This window comes from Haemaphysalis longicornis, unplaced genomic scaffold (genome assembly GCF_048455015.1).
Source record: "Haemaphysalis longicornis isolate Haplotype H1 unplaced genomic scaffold, Haemaphysalis longicornis Haplotype H1 scaffold_7, whole genome shotgun sequence".
Lineage (NCBI taxonomy): Eukaryota > Metazoa > Arthropoda > Arachnida > Ixodida > Ixodidae > Haemaphysalis > Haemaphysalis longicornis.
The window spans coordinates 145,359,297-145,386,906 of record NW_027526422.1 but is presented as its reverse complement, the minus strand read 5'-3'; the positions used below and the strand labels follow the sequence as shown (position 1 = coordinate 145,386,906).

Here is a 27,610-nt window from a genome sequence, read left to right as displayed (position 1 = left end):
TTTGTGATAGCCACCCACAAATACCTTTAGGTTGGGTTGCACTTCAGCATAATGTTTTTTTCATTTTGACACTTCCAGATAAACAATGGCGAAAGCTCAAGATCTTAGAGAAGCAAAATTGTTGTTCTACGGTTTGTTATTCTAGGATATACTGCGGCATCTCGCCCGACGACTGGCACATGAACCGGGAGTTTTAGTACCAGTCTGAGTAAAAATATTCACGTGGGAAAAAATACAAGATACATAAATGTTGCAACCGTGTACGTATTCTGTGGTTATCAATGCGTATGCCTGCATTTTGCTTTAATAGGTGTCGTTTTACGAGCACAGCTGCATTGAACTGTTCCCATACTGCCACGTTTGAAGTAGTGCTAAGCGATTCTGCTGCTCATTTTGCGTATCCACATAGCCACAGCTGTTGAAGCTATCTAGCTCTTTTAATATGTTACGAATCGAAGTTGCTAAAACATGCGAGGAAAAACGTACTTCTGCGACGGCTGGAGAGGTGGATGCCTTGACACGCTCAGGTTTCAGTTCGGATCGCATTAACAAGCTCAGATGCATTGCAGTGTTACCCTTGCAGTCAGCCTTGTTGATGTCGGCACCCTTTTGAACCAGCAGCTCGACAACATCGCAGTACCCCTGCTGCACGGCGAGCATAAGAGGCGTCTGGTTGTCGGTGGTTTCAAGGTCGACGATGCAATTGCTCTGCAGAAAGTGATGCACTGTATTGATACAGATTTCCGGTTGTTTCAAGGCTATATTCTTTCTATGTTGCTTAATAGATGCAAAGAAGCTTTCCTATATACGTGCGCCAAACGGTCTCATTCGATATTAAAAACTAAATTTGTAGACTTTATGTTCGACGCTACAATGCCTTCAGTGGCAATCAAAATAAGGAATAACCAAACGGGTATCGGTACAGTGAAAATGAATTAGTCCGGTCATTACAATTATGGCGACATCAGAGCAAGTATTTGACCATGAGATTTCATTGGTAATCGTAAATGGGGCTGGTCGGTAGCAGGAACCATTGTCACAGATACGCAAATTGGGCATTTCTGCACGTGACAGCTGATCAGTCCGTCGGAAGGTGACACCTAAGCAGAAAACTCAATCACAAATTTTAAATACTAGCCCGTGGCACTAGTAGGCAAATTATTGTGCTGTTCAAGATGGACAAGTTGCAGCTGCCTAGAACCGCCTGATATGAAAATACTGCCAGCTATTAAAATTAAATGCACGGCCACGTCTTCCTGTTTGTTATCCTGCTGGATCATATACAACTCGTAGAAATTAAGCGATTCTTACTTCAAGGAAGTCGAATTTTAAGTGGCACCACAATTAAACACGATCCTAATTAGAGCTTTGAAAAGGCGCTGGTGGCAACCGAAACTTAGAAAAAACTTATTCTTCCTCCAGTATCGCCAAAATTAAAAATCACATCATACCTGATTGAGCAAGGTCTCCACAACGTCGTGGTAACCATTTACTGCAGCAATATGCAATGCGGCAAAGCCATCCGACTTTTGCATGTTCATGATTTCTGGCCTTTTAGACAGAATCTGCTCTACCGCACTGTTAGGGCAAGAGAAAGACAAGGACGTAAGCAGATGTGTTACGCGTTTTAAAATATCGTTTTCTACTGGAATAGCGATTGCAAGCAGCAAAACCTTCAAACAATTTGATCTGGGTCCCAAGGGATTAAAACTATTAAGCAATGCACATCGCACTTAGCGGTACTTCCGTACAGCGGTACAGCGGGAACCATGCCAGTGTAAAGGGCAACTGAATGAATCGTTATAAAACATCGCAGTAGAGGAAGGACGACACATACGAGAAGACACAGGACCACCGCTAGTCCTGTGTGTTCTCTTCCTTAGCGGCCTGCATCTATTGAGCTGCTTATTCATGTGTCATCGCTCCAGCCGACTACCCTCCATTCAAGAACCGGCAACAGAATATTTGAAAACCCCGTGTATCCTCCACCATACAACGAAACCTCGCCGACCGCCTAACTTTTCATTTTCTAATCGATCAAAACCGCATGCTGCCTCCGCAACTGAAAGTAACACATACGGCGTGCATTATAGCAGCACTTTCTATTATTCACCTGTGACTAAAATATGGTGAAAATATAAACTTTTGCATCCCCGCCGGAACAATTTACCGTACGAGTGTACGCTTACTCAAATGTATTTGCTTTAGTACAGGGAAACCTGACGAAGCTCTCCAAGGTATGGCGGCGTATTACAAGCACTAGCATGTAGAAAAACTTCTGAAAGAACGAAATTGTAATCTTTCCGTGTACTCGGAACATACGTTTGTAACGGTTTCGGCGAAAAGGACGGATACAAGCCGCGTGAAAATCGCTTTTTAAGTGAACCAGAAAAGACGGTAATTTGAGTTGGATCTATTCCCGCCAAACTTGGCTGCTGTTTATGTATTAAAAGAACTAAATTTCATGACTGGTTCAATTGTATATGTTGAAAGCAGAACTACCTCATAAAGGTACATCAATCTACTCGGCCACAGGGCTCAGTTTTAGCAAATATGATAAGCCGGGCTTCACAAACGTGCAATTTTTGCAGTGCAGTCCATATGTTTGCCATGTTTGTTCACACAGCTAAAAAAATTGCACCAGTGTATAATTCTGGTTTTACCCTCACATGAACGTCAAGCTCAAAAACTCACAGTATGCTTGAAAATGGTTTTTAGATATATATTTAAGCGGACATGAACTCATGAGGAGCCAACTGTTACTTTGTCACGGTGTGAAGTAAAATTTTAGAGGTGAGCCCACTCCCTACGCAAAAACTTTTTTTTGGCAAAAAGGTCACAAAACAGGTGCCGCTGAGACCTTTCTGGGAAGTCCTTGCACAGAGGGGGCAAAAGTAGCTACCGTTGCGCCACCCAATCAGAGTGAAAAAACGAAGACTTGTGTGGAACCTAACAATCCACTCTGAAGACTGTCTTTTAAGGAGGAACACAGATGATGCCAGTAGTTGCTTTATGTGGTGGCACTGTTGTGCAGAAACAGTATATTTCGGAAGTGGTCGGAGGTGCACTCAACAAACAGAAAAGTCGCGGACTTGCAGACAAATGTGTAACAAGGGTTTTTCCGTCATCTACCGCGCTAGGCACTGATCAATCTCTATCTCTATGCCACAAAGGTCTCTTCCCTACGGAGCAGAAGAGCAGCTCATGTGGCCTCACTGTAAATAAAATTTTAGAACATTGCGTAAGTGCATATGTGCAGCTGCGGAAATAAAGCGTCATTGTCGCATTCTCCGGAGGCTTGATATTACAGGGGCATCGCCACCCGGCTACATGATCTTGGGAGAAGTCTATACGCGTCGCGCACTATAGCAGCAGTTTTGAAAATTCTGGCGCGTTCACACCCACGTGGGATGCGTGCTTCATAAGCCCGGGCCTACGGACGCCAAATTATATGTGACTCGTGGATGTGGCAGCCACAATGTTCACCCTGTACACTTGTCACCCCATCCGCACATTGTGCGCAGAAGCGACCACAAAGATGTAGGCCATCTGGTGCTGCACCGAAATAAACTCATCCCTCTCCTTAATACTATCATTTCTCTCTCCCTCATCAGGTGAGAAATCGCAACTCTTCCAACTTTTAGGTTGCAACCCCTCTTGAGTCCAGAGCAACATTGCGTGCCATTCGGTCCTTCACAGAAACGATTCAAACGTGGAGGCGAAAAGGGGGCACACCAACGTAGCGTCCTTTCTGAGTTACCAATACGTGCGTTTGCATGATAAGCATTTATTTGCATGCCTTCCACTGACAATTTTGAGCCAAGAAACTCTAAGTTAGTCCCCGTAGGCCATCTTTAGTGCAGCTCTCCACGGTGACCAATTGAAGTGACCAAGTGTGTGAATTGAGCGAATGACGAAGCCCAACATACAATTTAGGTTAAACAAGTTCTTCTAAAAACGCCCGTGGGTACGATATTCCAGCGCATGTTAACGATACCCAGGTGGTCAATAGTAATCTGGCGCCCTCCACTACGCCGCGCCTCATAGCCTTCGTTGCGCCGGTAAAATCAATCAATCAATTAATCAATCAATCAACCACATCAGTGCGTGTGCGTATGAACAACACGCAAGGCGAGAATGGCGTTTTTGATTCAGCAATGTACCAGCGCAGGCGTCTTTTGTCAGTCGAATTGAATGCTCGGTCGCTTCATTAATCGAATTAATCCTAATTGCATTCATCGATCGGTGCAACTCCTATTATATATAGAGCATACCGAACCGTCGTCGGAGGCATCACTGGATGGTTGAAGCACGTGAAGTCCAACACACTGTTAAGTTACGAGGGTAGTTGCCACATAAACGTCCGATAAACTGTCTCGAGCCACTGCGGAACTATATCGGACTGTCGTGTGATCCGATGTCGACAACTAAACAATATATCATCCAGTGACTCCATCCGTGCATGTACGTTAGTGTCCCAAACCAAGCTATAGAATTTAAAATGTATTATTTTAAGGAAATATACTGGAAATAGAAATTGTAATAGAGATACTTGAAATTGTACACACCGAAGTCTACTGGAAAAAAATGAGATGTCCCCGACAACCTGCGCAGCATGTCTTCTGTCTGTCCTGCTTTAAACATGTGCCGCGCCATTGTTTACATCAATCCATACTGCGGTATCGCGTGTTAAAAGTTGCAAGTTGGTGCTGAATTGCATTGCATAAATTAAGCCACGCAAAAAAACGAAAGGTTTAGACGTCTAGACTGACTCGAGTAGAATGTGCAAGGAAACCACGCTAGGCCCGCGAGCAGTTTTTGTCGACTACTGCGCAACACACCACAAAATTACCTGCTCCGGGATTTCTGTGAACTACAGGATGATGTTAAAGTTTCTAACTGGTGCGGAAAATAGCTTCGAGACATATTTTCATGGTTCCGCCATATTGCCATAAACCATGAAAATATTTGGTCGCCAAACAACACGCGTGCGTATCGGTTGAAAAATATTTCCCCCTTATCCGTTTACTCAAATAGATTTCTGGCGCTTCATTTCCCGAAAGACCTCACTTGGAATATGCATGTCGACTACATAACATGACCAAGCGCATGCTTGGACATATGGGCCACAATTTCTATTTCATGCGGTTGGCCTTTCAACTAACCCTTTATAAGTAACTCGTTCGTCCAACAATACAGCATACTTGTGCTGTATGGGACTAAGGAAAAATCACGCTGATATAATCCATTGAAGCAGTTCAGAATCGTGTAACTGGTTTTATCTTGCCAAACAAAAGCCGTAATACCAGTGTCACCTCAATAAAATCTGTTCTTGGCCTACCGGATTTGCCCGTGTGTCGCAAATACCGACGCCTTCGCCATACCCCTCATACGTTTCCCACATCGCTCAAGTAAAAGAACAGCTAATTGTTCCGCCTGAGTATATTTCATCCAGCACAGACCATATTAACAAAGTTGCTGTTCGTTGTTGCCGGAATAAACTATATAAGCCCTCTCTAATCGTAAGGACCAGTGTTGGCAAGAACCATCTTCCCCTCTCGACGGCTGCCATCTCAGAACACCCCCAATTCCAGAGTGACGTACCAAACATCACATGTTGAATGTGTATTAATTCTATGTACTCCCATTGTTGGTTGTCATACTTCTGGACCACCCTCCTTTCTTTAGTACATCATAATCCTCAAACCGAGGGAATAAACAAATTGTGATACAGAAATGTACAAGAGCACCAGACACGCATCGATAATGAACGCTTGGAATTACACATAGATTCCAGTAATTTGATTTCTAGCATTTGATCATTTACTATACGTCTGTGCTTAAAAGCTAGAATGTTCCGACATCCCTGAAGAATACGAAGGTCAGGATACAGCAGTATGACACACCTAACATGATTGAAATAATTTGGGGTGGATTAGCCTATTGCCGTTAGCCTGTTTTCTATGAAACCGATGCAGCTAATATGCAACTTTAAATAAAAAAAACATATGTCAATGACACTTCGAAAAGCAGTGTTCATAACGCGTGCCACGTAAAATCGGAGCGACAGATACATCAACACACTACTTTAAAATGAAATACAACGCAAAAAGACAGCAAGTTTTAATGACGATACCAGCAGCCGTAGAAGTCCCTATGGCTTTGTCAACGACAGGCACCGTTAAAGTTATCATGAATTCGAGTTGAGCAGTTAGAGCGTATATTTCTGCACCAGTGAATAATAATGCTTGTCGAAACAATATTAGAAAAGCCCGGGCCATCTCCACGAACGTGAAACCTGGGGAGGGGAGAAGCATGCATTGTATAAGTGTATTCAAAGATTGTAAGTCTCTCCCGTGCCACTCGGCGGTCGCTGATAGGGCACCAGAGAATTGCCGGTGGGAGAAGCAATCGCGCTCTTGCGGAGGCGGTGGCACCCTCTCTTGCGTTGAACCTGCTTTAAGCAATCCGATGAGAAACAGACTGGACGTAATTTTCCCCCTGGAGATAAACCCGCTGGGTGGTAGAGGTATGCAGCTTATCCGTAAGAGTCTCGCGTCTTTGAAGCAAGAAGCGTTCTAGCACGAGGCGTTGTAAAACGAGTGTCCCTTGTTTTAGTATCATGACAACAGGAGACGACGACAAGAGATGCCGCAAGCCCGAGCCCCAAAGGTACTTCGCCCCTAAAAAGGAAAGCCACAGGTCCCTGCTTGTAAAGCGTATTGGTTGCATGATGTCCTGTGGGCTTGAAGTGGCACCCCAATTTTCACAGCTGAGAGAACAGCCACCTGCTCCTCTCCTCTGACTTTAACCCTCCGTTGTGTGCTCCTCGTAGTAAGCTAAAGATGAAGCCAATAAGTTGAATTTTTATACATAAAGTGAATTACAAGAATAAAAACATTAGTTCAGTTTTTGATCTACAAAGAATTTAGCAACTTGGAATAGTTTAAAGTAATTCGAAGTAATAGAAATGCACGTTTCCCCTGATTAAAACTTTTTTAGCATTCGTGATTGCAGGAATAGCGCCCTATATAAAAGGAGTCGCGCCATTGAATAGGAACATGCGAAAATACATTCTTTAATATAAGTGCGCGCATTGCGTCATTCTGCTATCGTAGCTAAGGTCAAATACCCAGACTTCACGGAATCTTTATGTCTGCACTGATAAGATTCCCCACCCCAACCACAAATTGCTCGCGGCTTGTCGACGACAGCGAGGGGCTCTTGTAGTGCCTCTCTTTTGACCCGCCTGAATTGCCTTTTGGTGGCGTGCAGGAAAAGGGATACGGTTGTGCCGTAGAGGGGACTGAGAAACAGAACAGGATCGCCCAACGTTCTAGACTCGCCTTGTGTACTTCGCGTCTCGGGCTGTGGAATTGTACATGGCGTTTGTTGATGACACACCAGGTTCTCTTAGCGGGCGGGCAATGCGGAAAAAGTGCGACACGGCGAAACAGGCTAAAGCACCAGGAAATGCTGCTTGTCATAGCCGCCGTTCGAAGGAAAAGGCTCTTGATGAACATGCGGTGGCGACCTGACGAGAGCAACCTGAAGGTTTAACCGAACATGCAGTAGCAGGTTACCACGAGCAGTAACTAGCCTTCATAACTTCAGAAACTTCTAAGCACCGCCTACATTTTTTTCACTCTTCTAAGCACCGCCTACATTTTTGTCACTATTTTAATGGGCCTAGCTCTCAGTGAATGATGAATGTTTGGCACTCCATTAAGCATTTATTTCTCGTAGACTGCCAAAACTAGTCGTAAATCAGTTGCTGCTCTTTTATATCTAGGACGAATCAAGCAATCAAGAAAATGAGATATGCATATAGCATACCGATCACGCTGTTTACCGCTTAAGGGAGGCTCTGGTGCTGAATCCCCACAGCTAATCTTATATAATTATAGTAGAAATGAAAGGCGCAACTAGTATCAACCCTCTTATCATAAAGCGCAAAAAGTAAAATACAAAAAAAAAACGTTACGTTGCTTGTACGTACGCTGGAACCTTGCCGATGCTCAGAGCACTCAAACTCTGAATGCGTTATCCTCGTTGCAGGTGGCGTTGGCGATCCTGGGTTATGTCTGGGAGCGTTTATAAACCGGGCCTATGCACCATGGCTCGCAGTGCCTCACGGAAAAGTAACATTTTCTTGGTGGAGTTAAGGCGGCGTAAGTAGTAATAACGCTTTGCTTCTTTTTGATCAATGGAATTGCTGAAATTACACTGCCAAAAAAGGCATACTCAGAATACGAGTGCGCTCCAATACGTGCTGTCGAGATGACCTGACTGTAGTGAATTTTCCTGAAGGGAGACAGAAAATCAGGCTAGTTGGTAAAGCATGTCTTACAAAAACACAGTGCGCAAACGGACTGGATGCAATCAAGAGATAAATATAAACAGTCTGCCTTTTATTACTCAATTTTGTACGAAGTTTTTCGTTCTATGTACCAAATACTAAGGCACAATTGATAAATTTTACTTCCACGTTTTTTCCTTCGACAAATAAAAACTTTTTACTTTGTTAGTGAACTGTCAAAAAATCTTATAATCATATTAGGTTGATTAGGCAGACATTACTTTTGAGTGCACTCTTTTAAAATTTAAGTGAAAAGTTCCGAAGGGCCTTTGTTGCTAACCCCAAACGTGGCAAGCGCTGATACCTGGTAATTTTGGGGGGCAGTGCGGCTTTGTTAACAGCTTGGCATTGTGATTCCTTTTAGGACTTGTCTTTCTGTGTAATATTTATTGTGGTGACAGAGCATTTCAATGTGAATTATAGCCTAACGGATGCACAGCCCACAACGGAGAGTAACATAACGCTGTACGTTCATATATTTCCTCGTCCCCTTCTATGTCGTATTCGATTTTCTGGTATGCTGGCTTTGCTGTATTGTGCAAACAATTTTTGATTCCTTTGTTCTAAACGAAGGTTTCTTAGACGGAGAACGGATGTAATGAATTTCGAAACATTAGATGGGGTCACGTCGCATTATTTGATCAGTGGTAGCGACCACGAGCACATGGCAGAAAAACCGTCTCTAGCTGTATTACCGCAACATTTTGATACTATTTCTCGTATAAATTAGGCCCAGGTCGCTTGAAATTCATTTATCTGCAATAGGCCAGACGTCTATCTGTACCAGCCCGTTGAAAGCGTAGTGTTAACAGAGGTCGGTACCTTCGCAGCCACTGTATAAAACCGGCTGGGTACTTTGCATGTGCTAAGGCACAGTGAGCGTACGTGACCATGCAAGAAGGAGCAAACCGCCACAGCTAGTTCGGCCGCCACTGTCGGACACCATAACCAAAATGTCACAGTTCACACAAATGGCGCTCCCAGCTCAACTAGCGTGTGTACGAAATACTGGAGCCCCAAGCTTTGTACGTCGGATGCAGTAAATGTCTGTTAACGAGCAACTGTTGCCTGCTCGAAATAGGCAAAAAGTATACCTATTCACAAAAAACACTTACAAGTTACTTCCTTGAAAGGCAGCCGTGTGAAGAACATTGAAGTCATCATTGTTCTTGATCGTAAAATTCGCACCACAAACGTTTACAAGCATCTCAATAGCCGCCTCCCTCTTCTTAACAACAGCCTCTTGGATGGCCGTGCAACCACCCTCGTCCTGCAAAGAAACATGTTACCGAAGAGTGAATAGCTAGAAAATGCCTGTATAGAAAACAAAACGTGATATTCCGGGATCAAGAAGACGTCAATGAACACCTCTGGATGCCAGGAGAAGCAATATGACAGAAACCCTCTTCGTTTCCTATCTTGTTAAAAAAAGTATATTCCTATTTCTGAGGAGAGGTGTCAACTCGTATTGGAAACACAAGATCACTTGAAGTATATTTCATGCATGTCGTTGGTAGCTGCAGTAAAAATACAAAGCGTGGTTAGGGCACCCAATGCCGCTTTAAACCATGGCGAGGGAGAGAAAGCATTCACAGTCAATAACAGGGCGAAATCTATGATAAAACAACGCATGTTTACTTTTCTGGTACTTGCACAGGAAGTTGAGAAAAATGGGTTCGTGCTAACGCAACACAACAGATTTCCAACCCTCTGGAACTGACACTTTCCCACTCTAGTATTCGAACCATTCCTGGTGGAGCGCTCGTAGTTGGACACTGGTATTCATTCTCCCTTAGCAAAGCCGCCTGAGTAGTCTGCAGCTGAAGAAGGCACGCGTTATCTATGCGAGAGAAGAGAGAGGTTTCCCAGCAGACAAAAAGTGATGTCGTAGTGCAATGGTTTATGATCATCGGACACTAAAGCCGGTCCTCATTTCAAGATGCCTTGAGCTCTGGCCACGCCGACAGCCCTTCCGATAAGAAGGAACTGACTTTCAAGGCTTGAACTAGCCAATGCTTCCCGCTAAAGGCTCATCGTGCTTAGTGGTGCCTAGTGTTAATCATCGCAGGCATAAAGCCCGGCTCTCTACAAAACCGAAGGAAATTATGCGGCTTGTCATGTGTTACGATTCTGCACGCTGCTGTCCTGCAAGCTTCGTGCAGTACTGTTGCGCTTTCTAGCAGAGCCGACCACTACATGGGCCTTCCGAGTGGACTCCTCTGTGTTTGTGACTCAAGCTTGCAGCGGCAGCCAACAGATCATAACATGCCGCAGAATGGCCGGCGCAAGGGGGCCTCGCTGTAGACGTAATTCAAACTTTGGTGGCGGCAGATGCTGCGAGTTGAGACTCTCCCGAAGGACACGGAGACTACAGCGAAGACCTCCTCTCCCCCTCTCTCAGACGCAGCTTGCGCCACCGCTACCGACCCCTCACGAACTCCCGAAAGAGCGTTCCGTGTGTCTGTATTATGTTCCCGCCATGTGCAAAAGCAGCGGGAACGTTTTTTCACCGTTAGCGCTTTGGGAATAAATACGCGTGGCCCGAGCTGAGAAGATTATTCGTTTAAAGACGCGAATCAATGTTGTCACTCTGCTTGAATCCTGTACTGTAACCTTGCCCGTAAGGGCATTGTTCCTGTCTTGCTTTGGCTCATCTCTCGCCATGCAGTTACCCAGTTAATTTGTCCCTTGGCTTCTTGTCGCCATCACCAAGGCAGCAACTCTTGCTGGCCGCTCTTCACCACGCTACCTTGCATAATAGAGGCGACGTAACCCGGTGCTGAATCGTCGTACCGAATGTAACAAGAGAAACAAGGTGTATTTTGTTGGTGTGGGGAAAGTCCTCAGCCTCCAGGACGCGAAATACACTTTCTTATTCATGAATACTGGCCACAACGTGCCCACAGTTCGGCCAAACATTTAGCACTAGTGGGGCCATTTCTTGTCTGTAAATGACATAAGCATTGTAAATTCCCGCACTTTATGTTGCTTTTCTTGGTAGATAAAATTAATTTAAGGAGTAGTTCTCTGGCGAACTTCAGAGCCACTATTTTACATGTTCCTTTGGCACTTATGTCTTCTTGCGTGGGTAAAGTTCTGTTCACACGAACACATCAGCGCTCGTTGTGAAGGTTGAAAAAGAAAGACTACCAATAAAAAATTCGTTTGGCAAATAGGGTCTACGCGGAACCCACTTCGCACCACAGTAATTCCCCCTGTCTTCCAGAGATAAGGCACCGCGACCCGTGCCGTCTAGACGACAATGCCATGTCATTCATTTCTGGATAATGTGAGTGGCCGATATAGATACGGAGGCGTGTACTTTCAAGTCATAAGACCAACTCGCGGTACATCCTGTTCCAGACTATCCATGCACCACTTAATACCTCGAATAAATTCTTGAATTCAGAGCACAACAAACGAAGACGGGAGGGCGGACGAGCCACGCAGGCGCTGACTCTCACCTGAAGTTTATTGGTGTGACTAATGGTATGTAAATACAGAAAATATCAAGGCAACGAAACGCAGAAAGGAAAGCATACTACGCTGCAAACAAAACATTAAAGCTGCCACGATAAATCTTGCATCTTGTGGATGACGTGGAACCGAAAAAATAACGGTTAAGTTACGGTTAGTGTTCGGGTAAACTCATTTTGTTCCGTTTCAATTACGATTCGACTAAACCATTCACCCATCCGGTTCTAGAACAGATTTCAGGCTATTACCGAATTTCGAACAAAAAGTTTTGTTTACTTTACCATAAAAAGCAAATAGAAATTTTTTTCTTTAAAAATATACCTTTTTTCAACGTGCATACTACAACAGGAATGTCTACTTTAAAAACTTAAGATACGACGAAAAATGTTCCTGCTGTGTTTCAATCAGCCCTTAGGTCGTCCTCGAGGCTACAGAAAGCCATAGCCGGTAGACATGACTGAGTGAATAATGCTGCCTTTTTGTTCCGTTTATTGTACCGCTTGCATTCCAACTGGGAGTTAACACACTGCCAATTGTGTTTAAATTGTTTCCTTGTTATTTCATTGTTCCTCAACTTTCTTTTTGAAAACAACGTCGTTGACGACATGGTTGAGCGGAGCCAGTTACCAAAGGCCAGTTCTTTCAAATAAGAGAATGTAGAGCTCTGTTTTCATGGTCAGTTTAGCGTCCTTGGGAAATAGTGAATTGAAGACGACTTGGCGTGGAAAAAGCTCCGAAAGTGGTCTCCAGCAGATTCGTTACCACGGTTACTGCACGATAACCAAGAAGAAACGCTGACTGCATCCCCGCAACAAAGCAATCTACAATACTTCCACCTAGAGCGCGCACACATACCCAGGAACGCACAACAGTGCCATTCATCCGCCTGTGCAGAACAACTTTTACTGTACAGGACACTATAGTAGGAAAGACTAGTGGAAATCAAGGAACCAGACCGCCTAGCAGCCAACGGTGCACACACGTCTCAATTAAAAGGACGTATCCTATCGTTTTCGAATTCACAGACAAGATTTGGTATTGGTATTGCCACGTCTCTTGTGTTATACCCCTGTGGTGTGTTTCCGTAATTTTTTTCCTTTTTGTTGTTTCGTTCGGTTCGCCTCGCTTGTATAAAGAGGGTGCACCGAACGAATAAAAATTTCCCCGCATTTCCCCGAGGGGAAGAATGTGAAAGTGCGAATGCACGAGTTGAATTTGCGCGGTTCGGTAATGTTCGCGAAAGAGAGATCACACACACACACACAACTACAAAGCAAAGAAAGATGCATTTATTCACAGACACCTATTTGTGTTGTCGTTGTACTTGATTGCTAGAGCGGATCTCAGCTTTGAAATTTCGTGTCAGTACTCCTTTAAGCGGGTGCATTAGCCCTTCTCACGCCCGATTCCTGGCCAATCCCCCACGTGGGTATGTGCCATGTCAGTGGCCAGGCAGCGCGCGCCCATCTCCCCCCGTTGCCAAGGAAGACGAGGAGATTCCTGGCCAATCCCCCAAGTGGGTATGCTATGCGGACATCGCCGGTGGACGCAGGTTCAGGGTCGCTTAAGAAGTGCATTGCGCTTAATAGCGCATGGTTTCTATAGTCAGCAGTGTGTGCGTGTCATTCTTGATGGGCCCCGCCCATTGCGCTGTTTTTGTTTTTATCATTGTGCATCAACAACCCAAGCACCCAAATCTAAGCATTCTTGAGGCGCTGCAAGTAGGCGCATGCATGGTTTGAACTGTGGCAGGTGCGCAGTGCAGCAATCTCGCACCCTGATAGCCTCTGCACAGCCACAGCGAGGGATGGGCAAATCCATGTATCATGCAAGATGCCGAGGAACTGACATTTCTTTTTTCTTGATTCTCACCGTGCTTGCTCGACACACAGCATCATAGCATTGCGGTATTGGTGCGCCGTGTTTCACCATGTTTACTACGAAGAAACGCTATGGCGCTCTAATTCAGTTGGGAGGCAAAATGCGCCAGAGATTACAAAATGGATGGTGCGTGAAAGAGAAAAGCCTCGAATTAGTAATCACTGACCACCCGGTATTAACAACGGCATGGTGAAACGGTTTTTTCATGCACTGGAATCCGCTATTTCTCTTTTCTCTTCAGTACCAGGTACTGCTCAGTTCCGGCAAAAACACCGTTTCGGTTTCGGGTCAAAACCCTGACCATTTTCTTAACACCTGCCCCTTGGTAAGCCAATTCTTGCCACCGCAGGTGTTGAGAAGGGGCTGCCCGTTTCCTTGCACCACTTGCTGGCCTTACCCAAGCTGAGAATTAACTAAGAATGCAAAAACGCCTGCCCAACCATCATGTTGGAAAGATCATGAAGAGAGGAATTACAATTCCCTTCCTAAAAATAAATTTTTCTGTGTCTTTCACAGCACACTATTTCGAGGAGGCGCAACCCATTTCGGACCTTAATCACTGCAGCTGAAGGCATTCAAGTATCTTGTAATGATAAATGGCAAGAAACACAACAGGCATAAACAGTTTGTGTTCCCGCAAGCAAGTTGCTACGAATCAATACCTAACTTTCGCAGCATAAAACCTGCCATAGCCATTTAGAAACCTCAAGATTGATCTTCGCACTTAGCTCCAACACAAACACTACATACGTAATACAACAGGACGCAATCTGGATCGTGCGAATTCACGAGGCAGTGAGCGCATCGTCTCGAAACCTATTTTGCTTATGAAAGCTATAGCGTACCTCGGGTAAGAGTGAACTTCTGCTATTTGAGTCGTCTAAACATAAAAATTTCGGTCTGTCAGTCCGATTGCCTCTTCTGTCGGTCAATTCATTCAGCCTCTGCCAAAAAGCCCTTAGATACGTGAACACAAAATATATGTAAAAACGTCATTTCCAACCATTGAGAAGGGGCGATATACCGCATTCTAGGCAAATTGTTCGACACAAAGTAAAGGTTGCGCGTATATTTGAGGCACTACCTAAAGACGGAACTGACAGCACCCGTGTTCCTGCAGCGAAAACTACACGTTGGATTGCTTTTTAACCTTATCATACTTTCTTCCTTAGAAGCAATAAAGAAGAACTTACGCAACAAGAGAAAGAAATAAACATCAAAACGTAGCCTCACTTGAATGTTTACGTCCAGCAGAGGAGCAGACTCTGTGAGAACACGAATGCAGTTGATAAAATTCTTGTCAGCAGCAATATGCAGGGCAGTGCGTTTCCTCTTGTTCTGCGCGTTAACGTCGGCTTTCAGACTTATTAGTAAAGATAGGATCTCCGGCTTGTTGCTGCAAAAAACGAAACACCAGAAACAACCAAATATTGTGACACTTTCAATTTGTGGTACTTTCTGTACTGCAGAGCATATGAAAGCTCCTGGTGCTCACCGACGCAGTTTATGTTAGTTTATAGTTTAGTTTATACTAAACTGCATGCGTTAGTTTATAGTTTAGTTTAGTTTACTTTAGTTTACTTCAGTTTAATTTGGTTTAGTTTAGTTATATGGGGCCAATAAGTTCACAACAGGTTTGAAACTATAAATATGGAGTTGAAATGACTGAAATTGTACTCATTTATATTCAACTATAATAAAAATTCCGCGACAGTGCATATATAACTACATAGGTACAGCTTTTACAAGTACGCATGTATGTATATTTTTATAACTACAGACGTATATTCTTTACATGTGGCAGTACCTGGAGATTCCCGGTGCTAGTAGAACACTGCGTATAACATATACGCAGTAATTTGTTACAGGTCATAATTAGTTGAGCAGTATTGCACACTGCTTAACATTCCTGACTGCTGTGAATACATGGGCTTCTACAGGAGGTATGGGGTTGCAGAGATTGGCTGCAATTCGTGTTTGATTCATTCCCTAACAAATTCCCTAACGTGCGATCCGCCAAAATGTTGGCGGATCGCACGTATTGAGGGAATCGACGTAATGCGAAGCTTTCATACTCGCATACTGGGTTGTTTTGAACTTTCTTTTTCAGTGTTGTCCTGCCTCACGTAGTTGCCTATTCTTTAGAATGGTGGGCAGTGGCAAGATAGGCAGTAAAAAATGAAACTTAACAAAAAACGATCAATCCACAAACAACAGCACAATCCCCGTAATGACGACGCCACCACACCAAAGCTCGAAGAACGTGATACACGTAGAAATTGTGGCTTCTCGGGCAGAGCTCTCGGGAGGAGCGTGGGGAGGGCCAGCGTTATCTGGAGTATGTTCTCCGGAAGCACCATTCACGGGACGTTTTTCCGGCCTTAAGGGTGCGATACCCGCAGACCAGCGTTAGGGGGTGGAAGAGGGTTTAATACTCAGCGACGCTCCAGGCAGTAATGCTAGCTGTTGCGGCTCAAAGGACAAACTACAAAAGTGAAAAACAAAGCTTTTCTTTAAAATGCACACACAAGTAATTGTTTGCAACCGTTGGGGCTACAGCAACGCATACGCTAAAGCAACACAATCTTTGGCTACAGTAACACGGGCTGCCTAACAACCGCGGCGTACACCCCCAAACGAACCTCAGAGAATGCCTGGAAAAGACGGAGGAGTAGATGCGGCTTTCGTTCGTCGACGTTTATTCTAAAACATGGGAATGAATTCTTTCAGATATTACGTTTACGTGCCATACAGCTTTCCAACAAACAATGAAGAAGAGTTCTTTAGAGCTCGTGTACCAAAGATGGCCTACAGCAATGTTTGCGCCATGCTTCCGCAAGGAAACGACGACTTCAACGCCGACGGGGAAAGATACTTCGAACTCGTGCAAGCCTGTCTGCTTCTTGGCGTCCATAGAACGGAACAGCAACGCGTGGATTCCGTACGGTACGATCTACGCTGCCATTACGGCATGTAGCGCCAAGAAGATCAGGTACGAATTTAAACACCCATTTTACTGCACCGCACCAGCGAGATGTTTCTCCAACCATATTTCAGAACATACCGAAATAAACGACGTGTCGGCCAACTTACTTACAAGGTTGCCCGGCAAGGCGACTGCTGAACAATACGACGGCGCGCACAGCCTGATGGACTCTGTGCGCTTCGCTTCACGCCATACGACGTTAGATAAGGGACTTTCTCTTCCTTCGTTGACTGCTTTCTTTGACATCAAGTTGATTGCTTTGTTACAGGGGTAATGCCACGAACGATGCCTCGGCATTCGCGTTGTTTATGCTTTATACCCGCGCGTGTCGGCACCCAGTTAGAGTCTCGTGCGTTTGAAGAGCAGGGGCGGCTTGCTCCGTCTGCCACACGATGTGGTCAACAATCTTGTTTGATAGCGAAGGGTGTATGTGTGGCACCCATAACAGACACTGTTTTTTTTTGTTTGATGAACAACGTTCTCCATCAAATTGGGTTTTTTGTAAGTTGAAGAGTGTATCGAGATAAATAAGTATATGCGGAGTATACGCCACGGCATTCCATTGACGAGGTTCGACTGTACATATCACAGTGCATACCAGTACTTCGACGTTTGTTTTTTGGGACAAAGCCTCTATGCATCACCAAACGTACAAAAAGAACGCGAAAAGTGGCCGTTGATGACCGTCGTCTTTGTCGGCGTGAGTACGAATTGTACCAAAAGTCCCCCGACTTTAGCGGCGGGAACTTCGCATTGGCCGAGCGCAGTGGTGCTCTGGCGCCGTCACTCCGAAATTTTGTCTGCTTTTTGGTACTCGGTCAGCCGGTGTATGTGATACTAGAGTGCGAGTGGCGAACGGAGAACTGCGCAGTAACGGACGGCCGCTGCAGTCTGGGGCCGTTGCTAGGCTATTGCGTACGATGATTAGTATTCGGCTTGCGTGTGTGTGTCTGTGACCTTACAGGGCTTGTGCCTATTCGGTAACTGCGCAGCGCAGGAGACCGGCTGTGCACTGGCGCCGTTTGTCGGTGTTCGCATTCCTACAGGTAAGCAGACTCGATTGTGTCTGCCACCCGATGTGGTGGCTCAGGGGCTAAGGCGTTGCGCTGCTGAGCACGATGATAAGGGTTCGATTCCCGGCAGTGGCGGCTGCTTTTTGGTGCAGGCGAAAAGCAAAAACGCCCGTGTGTACGAGGTTTCGGTGCACGTTAAACCTCCCTACGTGGTCAAAATTAATCCGGAGCCCTCGACTACGGCGCGCCCTCATCACATGCGTTGCGTCGGCGAGTTAAACACTACAATCAAGCAATCAATCGATTGTGTCCGCCGACTTCTCTATTCTGGTTTAGTGCAGAGCACAAGTCAGCTTGAATAATTATTTAGGCTAAGCATCGCTCCAAAAAAGAACGCTGTCTTTTTTCTATGTGGCAATATTGATACGTGATGGACTAGAGCGGAGGGCGTATTCGCATACGTGGAACTCAACCCGGTAATGTTTACGCCGTAATCTTTGCTCCTCCGCTAATGTTTACGTCGTTGGTAAACGAGTACCGCCGTCAGGCAGAGTTCATCAGCCTTTTGCCTCTCCACCCGAGACATCGTTAGTCTATATAAAATGAATTTAAAAATACTGCACCGATCTGTTGAGCATGAACTGCTCCTCTGGTGCAAATTGTCTTTCATTAAATCACCAAGGTATTTCTATTCTCTCTTGTTGTGCACGCGTCGTACAGCAGAAGGCACAGGAAAAAAATTACCATCGTCATAAAACCAGGATGCAGACTTGGAACCGAACCCACGGCCAAATCCTAAACCCAACCCGTTCCGCTAGTTTTTATCTGTCCCGAGCATGACCTGGAATTTAACTGAATACAGAAATAATTGTTACCCGTTGGCGACATAACAGTTCGAATATCCGTTGTCATTACTGCCGGGTCCCATCACTGCCGGGTCCCGCAGCAACAACTGCACAATCTGCCGCACACTGTTTCTGCTACGATTCACCACAACAGCACCAGGAAAGGAAGGCGCACTAATATAGCAAGGGTGTATTGCTTCTGGCCGGGAGAGTGGCGTGCAAAGCCAGAAATTTCTCACTCTCGGCTACGTACAGGAGATATGAAGCCCTGAATTTGCCTTTCTATCGATTAGACTATGCAGAGGCGATAGGACGCAGTTAGGTGCAGCCTAGAAGTGATAACTTGTTTAATTTTCTCATACTCTCAATAATTTCGCGTACCTGGAAATGGTAAATACTTGACAAGTGACGGCACAAATGAAGCGGATCTACCGTTTGTATTCAAACATATCTTATAGTACTATACCTGGAGGACATGTGGGTAGGCAGGCTTACCTTAAGCGTAAAGGTACAGCACGTACAGCATGAAGAACAATTCCATAAACAGTATTGCGATTTGAGCGAAAAAAAGGAAAAAGAAGAAGTGCTATTGCGAGTCACATAACTGGCACTACGTTAGAGACAGCTTGTGCGAGGAGTGGCTTGTTGTTTCGTATCATACTCAAAGCAACGACTTTGGAGAGAGAGATAAAAAGAGACGGCTCTTTCTTAGAGGAAAGCTGAGAGGTGTGCTGGCGTGGCGCCTACATGCTACTTTGAGGGTAGAAGGAAGAGGAAATAAAGCCACAACAGGCAGTTAGGCAGACCAGAGAAAAAAAAGAAGGAATTGCAAGATATGTACAAAATTTATTAAAACGGCGAAATACCCTGTGTGTTCGACGCCATGAGTGTGTCACCTGAAAAGCGGATTTTTTGTCCTATATCGTCTCAGCGACCCCGATGTCATGACGCTAATCCAATAACGTGACTCCTACTTTGTCCTGACACTAGGCAGATTGCTACGGTCCCAGAGGAGCCAGGTAGAAGGTAAATCGCTTCGAAATAATTTCACAAACTCAAAAGCGTAAGAATTCAGAACGCTTTCTAGGCTGCGAAAGCTGACAAATATTTGGAGTGTTGGGTCCCTGTGTCTACACAAAAAACAAACGAAAAGATGTCGGGAATGATCAGAACTTGCCAATGTAAAGGTGAAAGCCTATTTGTACCATCTGCTGATCTGCTTTTGAAGCAGCAGCATCGCCGTTTAGTGCTTACACTAGCACTAATGATGTTCCACGGCATTTCTCAAAACGGACGCGAACTCGGGATCCCGAACAACGTAGACGGTACGAGCACGCTGTTCCATTTTATTCCCGTGTTTGAAGGAATTTGCGAGGACCACAATAGCGTGGTATCGGCTAAACCAAGTAAAAATACTTTACCAGCAGCAAATATATCAGTGCCGTCGTTAATTTTTTTTTTCTCGTAACCACATCGCACGAGCGTCGAGCGACGGTTGGGTCACAACCACGTTGATCGTGTTGATCATCTTACCACCGTAGAAAGCGGCAAAACTAGCAAGGGTAGGTCGCGTGCACCTAACGCTTCCGCCAATGCAATCATCGTCTGCTGGCCGGTTCTCGCAAGCCCACCAGAGCCCTTTTCCGCTGGTAATCAGCTGCCTGTGATCATTGTCGCGAACAACAGACACACAAAATCACTGTCATCGCGCGTGGCCATACAAGGTTCTGAAATACAGTACAGAAGCCCCGCTTCAGCCCCATGCCATGAATGACTCTAACACAAAGAAGCAAATACTTCCCAGCCGAGTCGTTGGCCCTGCTAAACTCAGCCGTGTATACTCTTCTCAAATCTCTTCCCGACTATTATAGGAATTCTTCTAAAACAAGTTATAAAATTAAGCGATAGTAAAAGTTGTTCACGCGAGCCATAGTTTATAATCTCTCCCATATTATTCAACGCTCTTGCATATCAGAAAAAGTACTTTAAGTCAAGTCAAGTTGACTGCCTTGTCAAGTCAAATTCGAAAATCACGTCTCCTCCAGAATGGCCGCCTCCGAGGGGGCTGAAGCCGCCCATCAGCGGCTCGCATAGACACTAACGCCAGGGTCCCCTCTAACGCATATTAGTATGAAACTCTATGGGGGGAGGCAGTGAGAGAGAGGACGCCATAACCGCGCCTGCCCCACTTCTCCTTCACTTTCGCCAGACGCTCCTCCTCGTTTTCGTTCGGCCTTCGATGCTTCTTTCGCTCAATCGGTTACGCTGACGGCGACGGACGCCAACGCCGCCGCGAAACCCAGGTGCCGAGTGCCAAAGGGCTGCGCCCTAAAATACGTGTTGTTTCTGCAGGTATGAAAGCAATACAGTTTTTTTTATTCTCTTCGTCCCCATACTTTCGTGCAGACATAATTTCTTATGTAAATCAGCCTACGAAGCATATAACATACAGTTTGTATATTATACAACGTTGAGTGTAGCAAGATACAAAAGAAATTGCATTTGTTTATCATTTACCGCATGCAGTATGCTTTCTGAATCACGCAGCCCCCTCGATTATTATCGTATAATGACAAACAGCAAGAATTTATCATTCTTCAATATCCTTGAAAATTAACTTTTGTATGCCTTATAGCTTTATAGCTTGCACACATGACGCCGAAGGGGCTTTATCCCTTCCTGATGAAAGCAACTGCTACGTCATGGAAGATTTCGCAAAATATATGGCGAAGTGACGCCTAGGTTTCATACGAGCATTGTAACGATGTGCTATATCGCACGAGTGGGGAGCAGTACGTCGTAATATTTGTACACCGCGAAGAAACGAAGGACACAGGAAGAAAGGAACAGGAAAAGCGGTGTACTGTGATATACTGGCACCATGCCACAACAAGGATGCCGCGCCACTATACATCTTCCAGCCACAGCATTTTAGAGAAAACAACAGCATACTGGTTGTGGGAAACACGAGAAGGCACAACGCCCTTCATTTCATGGAGACACAGCTCAAAATATAGGGAAAGGAAGCAACAAGCACACTCTTCCGAATACATCGTAACGAAGTGTTTCCAGAGAGGTTTCGAGATAAAGAACAAGCGCAGAGGTTTCTAAGATAAAGAACAAGCGCGTTTTGTTTGGCTTTTTCTTGTATAACTGAAAGCATTAGTTGTTCACGAATCTTCGCAAAATCCCAGTACTGAGTATCATGTAGTTTCAAGAAAAAATTCGCAGCGGGAATGTTGACGCAAGGCTCTTAAACATGTGTACCAATTTTTTAGGTGCGAAGCATCTCATGCTCAGGGCTGTGTCCCTCCATCCCTTGTTATCGTTGTCCGCCGTCGGTACCTCCACTGCGCATGCCTGGCCGGGCACCTCTGATGATGATTGTGGCAGGATGCCCCCAGGGATTGGCCAACCAAAGAATCCGTCACGAGATAGCTTCGCGTTCAACCACCATCGTCATCTTCCCGTAGTGGAACCCGGAGTAGTATGCGAGGCATTTCTGCTCTCCTCTCCGACACTCCTCTCCTCTCCGGCATTCCTCCTCCCCTCTCCGAAGTTCCTCTCCTCTCCGGGATTGCGCAACAAATGGCAAAACCTGCGGCTCCGCACGCGATAATGCGAAGCAGCTTAGGGTTAGAGACGCGACGGTAGCCGCTGCATACTCCGCTGGGGGCGCCACTGTAGCTCCACGGTATAAATGACGCGCGCGCGCGCGCTCCGCTCCCCTCATTCTCCTCCCGCATCGCTGCGATCGAATTGGAGTCGACCCCATGGCTTCTACGCATACTACTCAGGGTTCCCCTACGGGAAGATGGTGAAATGTTTTCCTTGCATTCGCTACAGCATCGAATTATTTCTAGCCCGTCATATATGACACCACTTCACAGCTGTATCTTCTTGTATTTTTTTTTTCATAAAAGAAAATGTCATCAGCGGGCTTACCCGTAAGCAGCAAAGTGAATCGGCTTGTCCCCATTTTCATCCTCCTCCTCTAGATCCGCTCCTTCTGAGGCCAGTCTCTTCACGCTGTCCTCGTCGCCAACGAAACAGGCATGTTGCAGTGTTGATCGTATTGGCTTATCGTCATCCATGGGGTCCCCTTGCCTTGACACCTGCATTTAAACATTCCTGTAGCTTTTTCGTATCACAAGAGTATGCTACCGGTTGACACCGCATAATCGCACGCTTGATGAATCACCAATTCTGTGCATGTCGGCCGTTGAAGGCAGTCGTAGCGTTATCGAGACCTGTGCGGGCACAAATACATGGTTTGATTAACCCACTATCAAGAAAAAGCTCTCCGTTTACGCACAGAGGTGGCTTTGTGCAAGCGTACACCAGTGAAAAGAAGCAATGACGCGCACATACGTTTACTATGACATGCAAACACACAGGAAAAGCTTAGAGCCGTTCAACGAGGCGAAGTTGGAACTCAGCGAAGCTGTAGCTATGACGGGGTTTTGCTCTCGCGAGATTTTATATTATCGTTAATGCCTCACGCCCCCTTGATGGATTTCTTTGTTTGAATCAGGCTACGCCGGATAACAGCACATCCCATACTGATTTGCTTTGACTCTTCACAGAAGCCGCTGGTAGTTTTCATGTGCGCGGTCACTGAGAATGTATGAAAACCTACCCATATGGATATCCCTTCTAAAATACTGTCCCGCATCTCTTAATGTACACAGGTTACCTGCAAACATCATTATTACCCGTTACTCGCACCTTTTGCCGGTCTTGTTCTGCTCATGTCGTTCAGTTGTTGCGGCGTGCTCCTGCCAATGGTGTGCATCTTCTCGGGAGTTGTGCTTCCACGTGTGTTTGGCCCGCCTTTGAGTGTGCACTCTTATAATTAAGTGTGCTCCTCCATGGATGACTATGGCCGGCTCGTGATTATCTTTTCTTTGTAATTATATTCTGCAGCGCGTCGGCGTTCAGCTTGAGGGGTATGTACAGTCTACTTTTCCGCTTCGTTCGAGGCCCTTCAGTATTCCCATCAAGCCACCATCCTCTTCCGGCGCTTGCTTCCCAGCCTCCGCTCGGCTGGCTCCGAATTATTCTAGCTAATCCCAGGAAGGGGGCCCTCACCCTTTCTGGTATATGTTCTGTGGAAGTGGTTATTGCGTAAATAAAGACAACAATCTCCAAATGCTACACTCTACCATTGCGTCAAGTACCAACTTGAATGGCTTCAGAAGAAACCTCCACCGACTCAACGGAGCAGATATCGTCCTACACCTACCGTACATTTATGGTCAAACACGCCTTTCATCAATGCCATCATTTAAACACTGTTATCGCATATTTTAGCGTTCAGCAAGTACGCGCGAAGGGTAACCTCAGACTTCACTGAGTGTCTGACAAAGCAAAAGCTACAGTGAAAGGTTTATTTAGCCTAAAATATCTCGAGAAACGGGTTCCATGAAGCAGCGCGCGATCCCATGTCGACGATTTTGTTTCTTCTGCCACACCGTCTTCGCTGCGTAGCCTCAACAGAAGAGTGCCCTGATATATAAAGCACGTGGCAGTTTTCCTCCGCTACGGGAATCATCGTCACCATGCTGAGGTAAAAGTGTGGTGAGAGAAACAGCGAACCATTTTTGGTGCGACACAGTCGAACAAAATAAGGGTTCATGTGTACTACGGGTACTACGTCCGAGCGCCGATAGCGACGCTTGGTTGAAAAACCGTCTTGTGGAGTTCCTCCATACGTGACCTAACTGATCTCTTTCAAAACTCTGCAGGGGCCAAAATAGCGTTTGATAAGTTTCTCGCTTAGCCCTGTACGTCGGTTGGGAGTCCACACCCGTACATAGTCGCCAGGCTCGAAGGAAGCGTGCGACTGAAGAGCATTCGAAAGAGTCGAATCACGCATTTTGTATTCTTTGATGCGGTACTCTGATGGTGAAAAACATGATCATCAATTTACAGACAAAATATATTTCTGGCGCCAAAACTCTGCACGTATCCACTGGTTTGTCATTGGATTATGAATTTGATGCTTTTGTCAACACGCTACAACAAGTTCATTGTGAGTTAAAAAAAACGGGATTACCCTTGTGAGTGCCACTGGATTGATGGTCAGCTTTATAGCTTCGCCAAACTTGACCCGGACATCACCCTTCGGGGTGTCGTTCTGAACTGTGCCCACTTGATTGATATACTGGAAGAAACAATCAGAAACACAAAAGTGACAAAAACTGTATCTGGTTCTACTGATAAAATCCTAGATTAAACGTCTTACGTCACAAACGCTAAATATACATGTAGTGTAAAAGCAAAGGAGGCAGGGTTAGCTGGCGATTAAAGAAGGATCACTGGCTTTCGTGCCACCACATTGCAAAAACCTATGTGAACGAATATGAGCTCTTGGTTATGCATTTCAAACCAACGTTCATACAACTGGGTGAATTCAGATGCGTTTGAAAACTTGTTATACGTTTATAAAAAATTGCAAGCAAATACAACCATGGCGTAACGTTTAAAAAATATGTCGCGTCGCAAAACCCATCTGCAAAATTGCAAGCTAATTTGAAAACGCGCTTAGGTCGCTGCACATAATTCATCGCAGTACCCATGGTAAAAAAACAAATTTCAACCAAGATTTTGCCCGACTAGATGCATCTCCAAACATTTATAGCCTCTTTTTAACTAGCCCTATTGCATAAGATTTTATGTGATCTTTTAGATACGAGAACACTCCACACAAAGTTACCGAACGTCCGCAGTGTCATAAAGGCAACCAATGTACACTAGCGAATTTGAATTTTCCGGCGAGCATATGGTCAGCTGACACATGTGGCACTGAAGCGATGAATTCAAAAATTTCGCCTTTTCTAATATTAACACAGCCTACAATTGTTTGCGACTGGTTCAAGAACTCCAACATTGTTCTGTAAGTGCGTGGTACTCGAACAGACTTTGACGTCGATCAGGGCAATTACATTTTGTAACACCTGTTGGCCTTTTGTATGTGTCTTTCAAATAAAAGTAATGCATGCAGCATACCGCCCAAATATGCACAGTAAAGATTAAGCACGACAGATCGTACCTGCTTCATCCCATAATGCCAACCTCCATGGTCTTGTTGAAGTCGCTCAAACTCCTTAGGCTCCAGCTTGACAGAAACTAGTTCACCCATGCGAAATCCAGACTTTCCGACTTCTGTTCGGATCAAATCAACTGGTGCTGCAGTAAATAGGAAAACTTGGATGTCACCTTGATTGCTCACGGTACAGTATGTATAATGCATCGGTTGTGGTAATAAGTAGAAGGAGCTTTTAGGTTGAAACCTTCGGGTGAAGTTTTATTATGTTGCTACAAGAGCGACGACAATGCATTAAAATTCCCCAACCAGATACCTATGCACGTAAGCGTTGATCGTGCAATGGTCACTATAATAATTGTACGCCGATGTTAAAGCTAAATGTGGTTATAATGCGAACGCAGTATTAAATTGGTATTAACAAAATCGGCTTTCATATAGCACAAATTGCTATAAAAATAATCGAAGCATAACACAAAAAGCCGCCGACGGATTGAACATAAAAGGCGATAGCGCAAAGAATAAAAACAGCCACATTATGGGGTATAATAAGGGTTTTAAACATTTCGTCTGGGTGACATTCGAGCTAGGGGCCTCCAGTATGCCATAATGGGAACGATGCTGAAGACCACCCCACTTCCACAAACCAGGCTCACTAAACTGGGCCAAGAGAGAGAGAGAGAAATAACTTTATTATGTGTGTTGGGTAGTTGGACGTGGTGGGTGCCTCTAGTCCAGGGCTCCAGTCTCCAGGGCGCCGGTGGCTGCTCTGGCGATCGTTCGGCACTGCTCGTCGTAGTCGGCGCTAGACAGTGCCTCACTCCACTGCTCCTCTGTTAGAGGGGGTTTGTGAATTTTGTGCCACCCTGCTGCCGTATGGTAGAGGGTGGCTACTTGGTTGCACTTGGGGCACAGCTTCGGGTATTGGGTTGGGTACAGTTTGTGTAGACGGGAGAGGTGAGGGAAGGTGTTCGTTTGTATTGAGCGGAGTGCTGTTTGATCCTGTCTTTGCAACTTGGGATGAGCATGTGGGAATTTAATTGGGGTTGCTTTGTAGTAGCTTAGAATTTCTGAATATGGGGGCATAACAGGAACAGGAAACTCTGCTTGGGGGCTGTCAGCTCGGGGAAGGGAGGCGCGAGCCCAGGCGTGAGCCTGTTGATTGCCCTCTAGAGTTTCATGGCCAGGGGCCCATATGATTTTGATTGGATTACCGTATTTACCCGATTTTAACGCGCACTTTTTTTCCAAAAAATACGCCAAAAATCGCATGCGCTTTAGAATCGGATACAAAACCGAAACTGCCGAAACAGCGGTAATTTCATCCCAACCATCGCCATCTCAAGATGGTGCCAAAGCTTTTAGCAACGATTTTCCGGACGCAGCAAGCCTAGGCGTCTAGGCTTTTCTATCGGTGTTCACACAAATTGTTAAATCGTTTCATTTGCGCGCTTGATAACAGCAATGGCAGCAGCGGCTCCCACGCGTTCAAAACGAGCGGTCGGCTGAAGCGTGCACCTCTCGAGAAGCTCTCGGGACGGGAGTGCGAGGTGTGGGCCACGATCCCATCGACCATGGTTGAACGTTCGTTCAGAAGTGTGGCATCCCGAACGCGCTTGAAGGCACCGAAGACGAGATGTTGTGGTGAGCAGAGAGCGACGAGGAGCGAGATGAGTGAGATTACTTCGGGAAATAAACCGCCCGTTTCTCTCGCATTCGTTTCTCTGGGTCACAAAGTCCCGTGCGCGTTACAATCGAAGGTGCAAGTTTTTTTGGTTTTTTTGCCAGGAAAATTGGGTGCGCGTTAGAATCGGGGGTGCGTTAGAATCGGGTAAATGCGGTATTTTATTTGTAGCCGATTGCTAATCTGTGGGCTGTTTTGCAGATGCGCCCTCTCGCCCACTGCCTGGAGACGTTTTGGGAGTAATAAACAATGTTCATTCGTGCATCCTACTGACCTGAAATGATAGCTAAAGCGATTGCCGCTTCTTCTGCTTCAAT

The 27,610-nt window shown here is 45.5% G+C and overlaps 1 protein-coding gene across 2 annotated transcripts in view; it reads right to left on the bottom strand.

Moving 5' to 3' along the window:
- The window catches only part of LOC144147097 (E3 ubiquitin-protein ligase MIB2-like), an 82,938-nt gene that overhangs the window by 7,597 nt on the left and 47,731 nt on the right, over positions 1-27,610 (bottom strand). For both annotated transcript variants that reach the window (XM_077679157.1, XM_077679156.1), the window contains exons 7-13: positions 25,616-25,752; positions 24,620-24,727; positions 22,507-22,676; positions 14,951-15,113; positions 9,475-9,629; positions 1,452-1,578; positions 487-708 (exon numbers count right to left, since the gene is read on the bottom strand). In XM_077679157.1, coding sequence (XP_077535283.1) covers positions 487-708; positions 1,452-1,578; positions 9,475-9,629; positions 14,951-15,113; positions 22,507-22,676; positions 24,620-24,727; positions 25,616-25,752 — 1,082 coding nt within the window. The remainder of the gene's footprint in view (positions 1-486; positions 709-1,451; positions 1,579-9,474; positions 9,630-14,950; positions 15,114-22,506; positions 22,677-24,619; positions 24,728-25,615; positions 25,753-27,610) is intronic.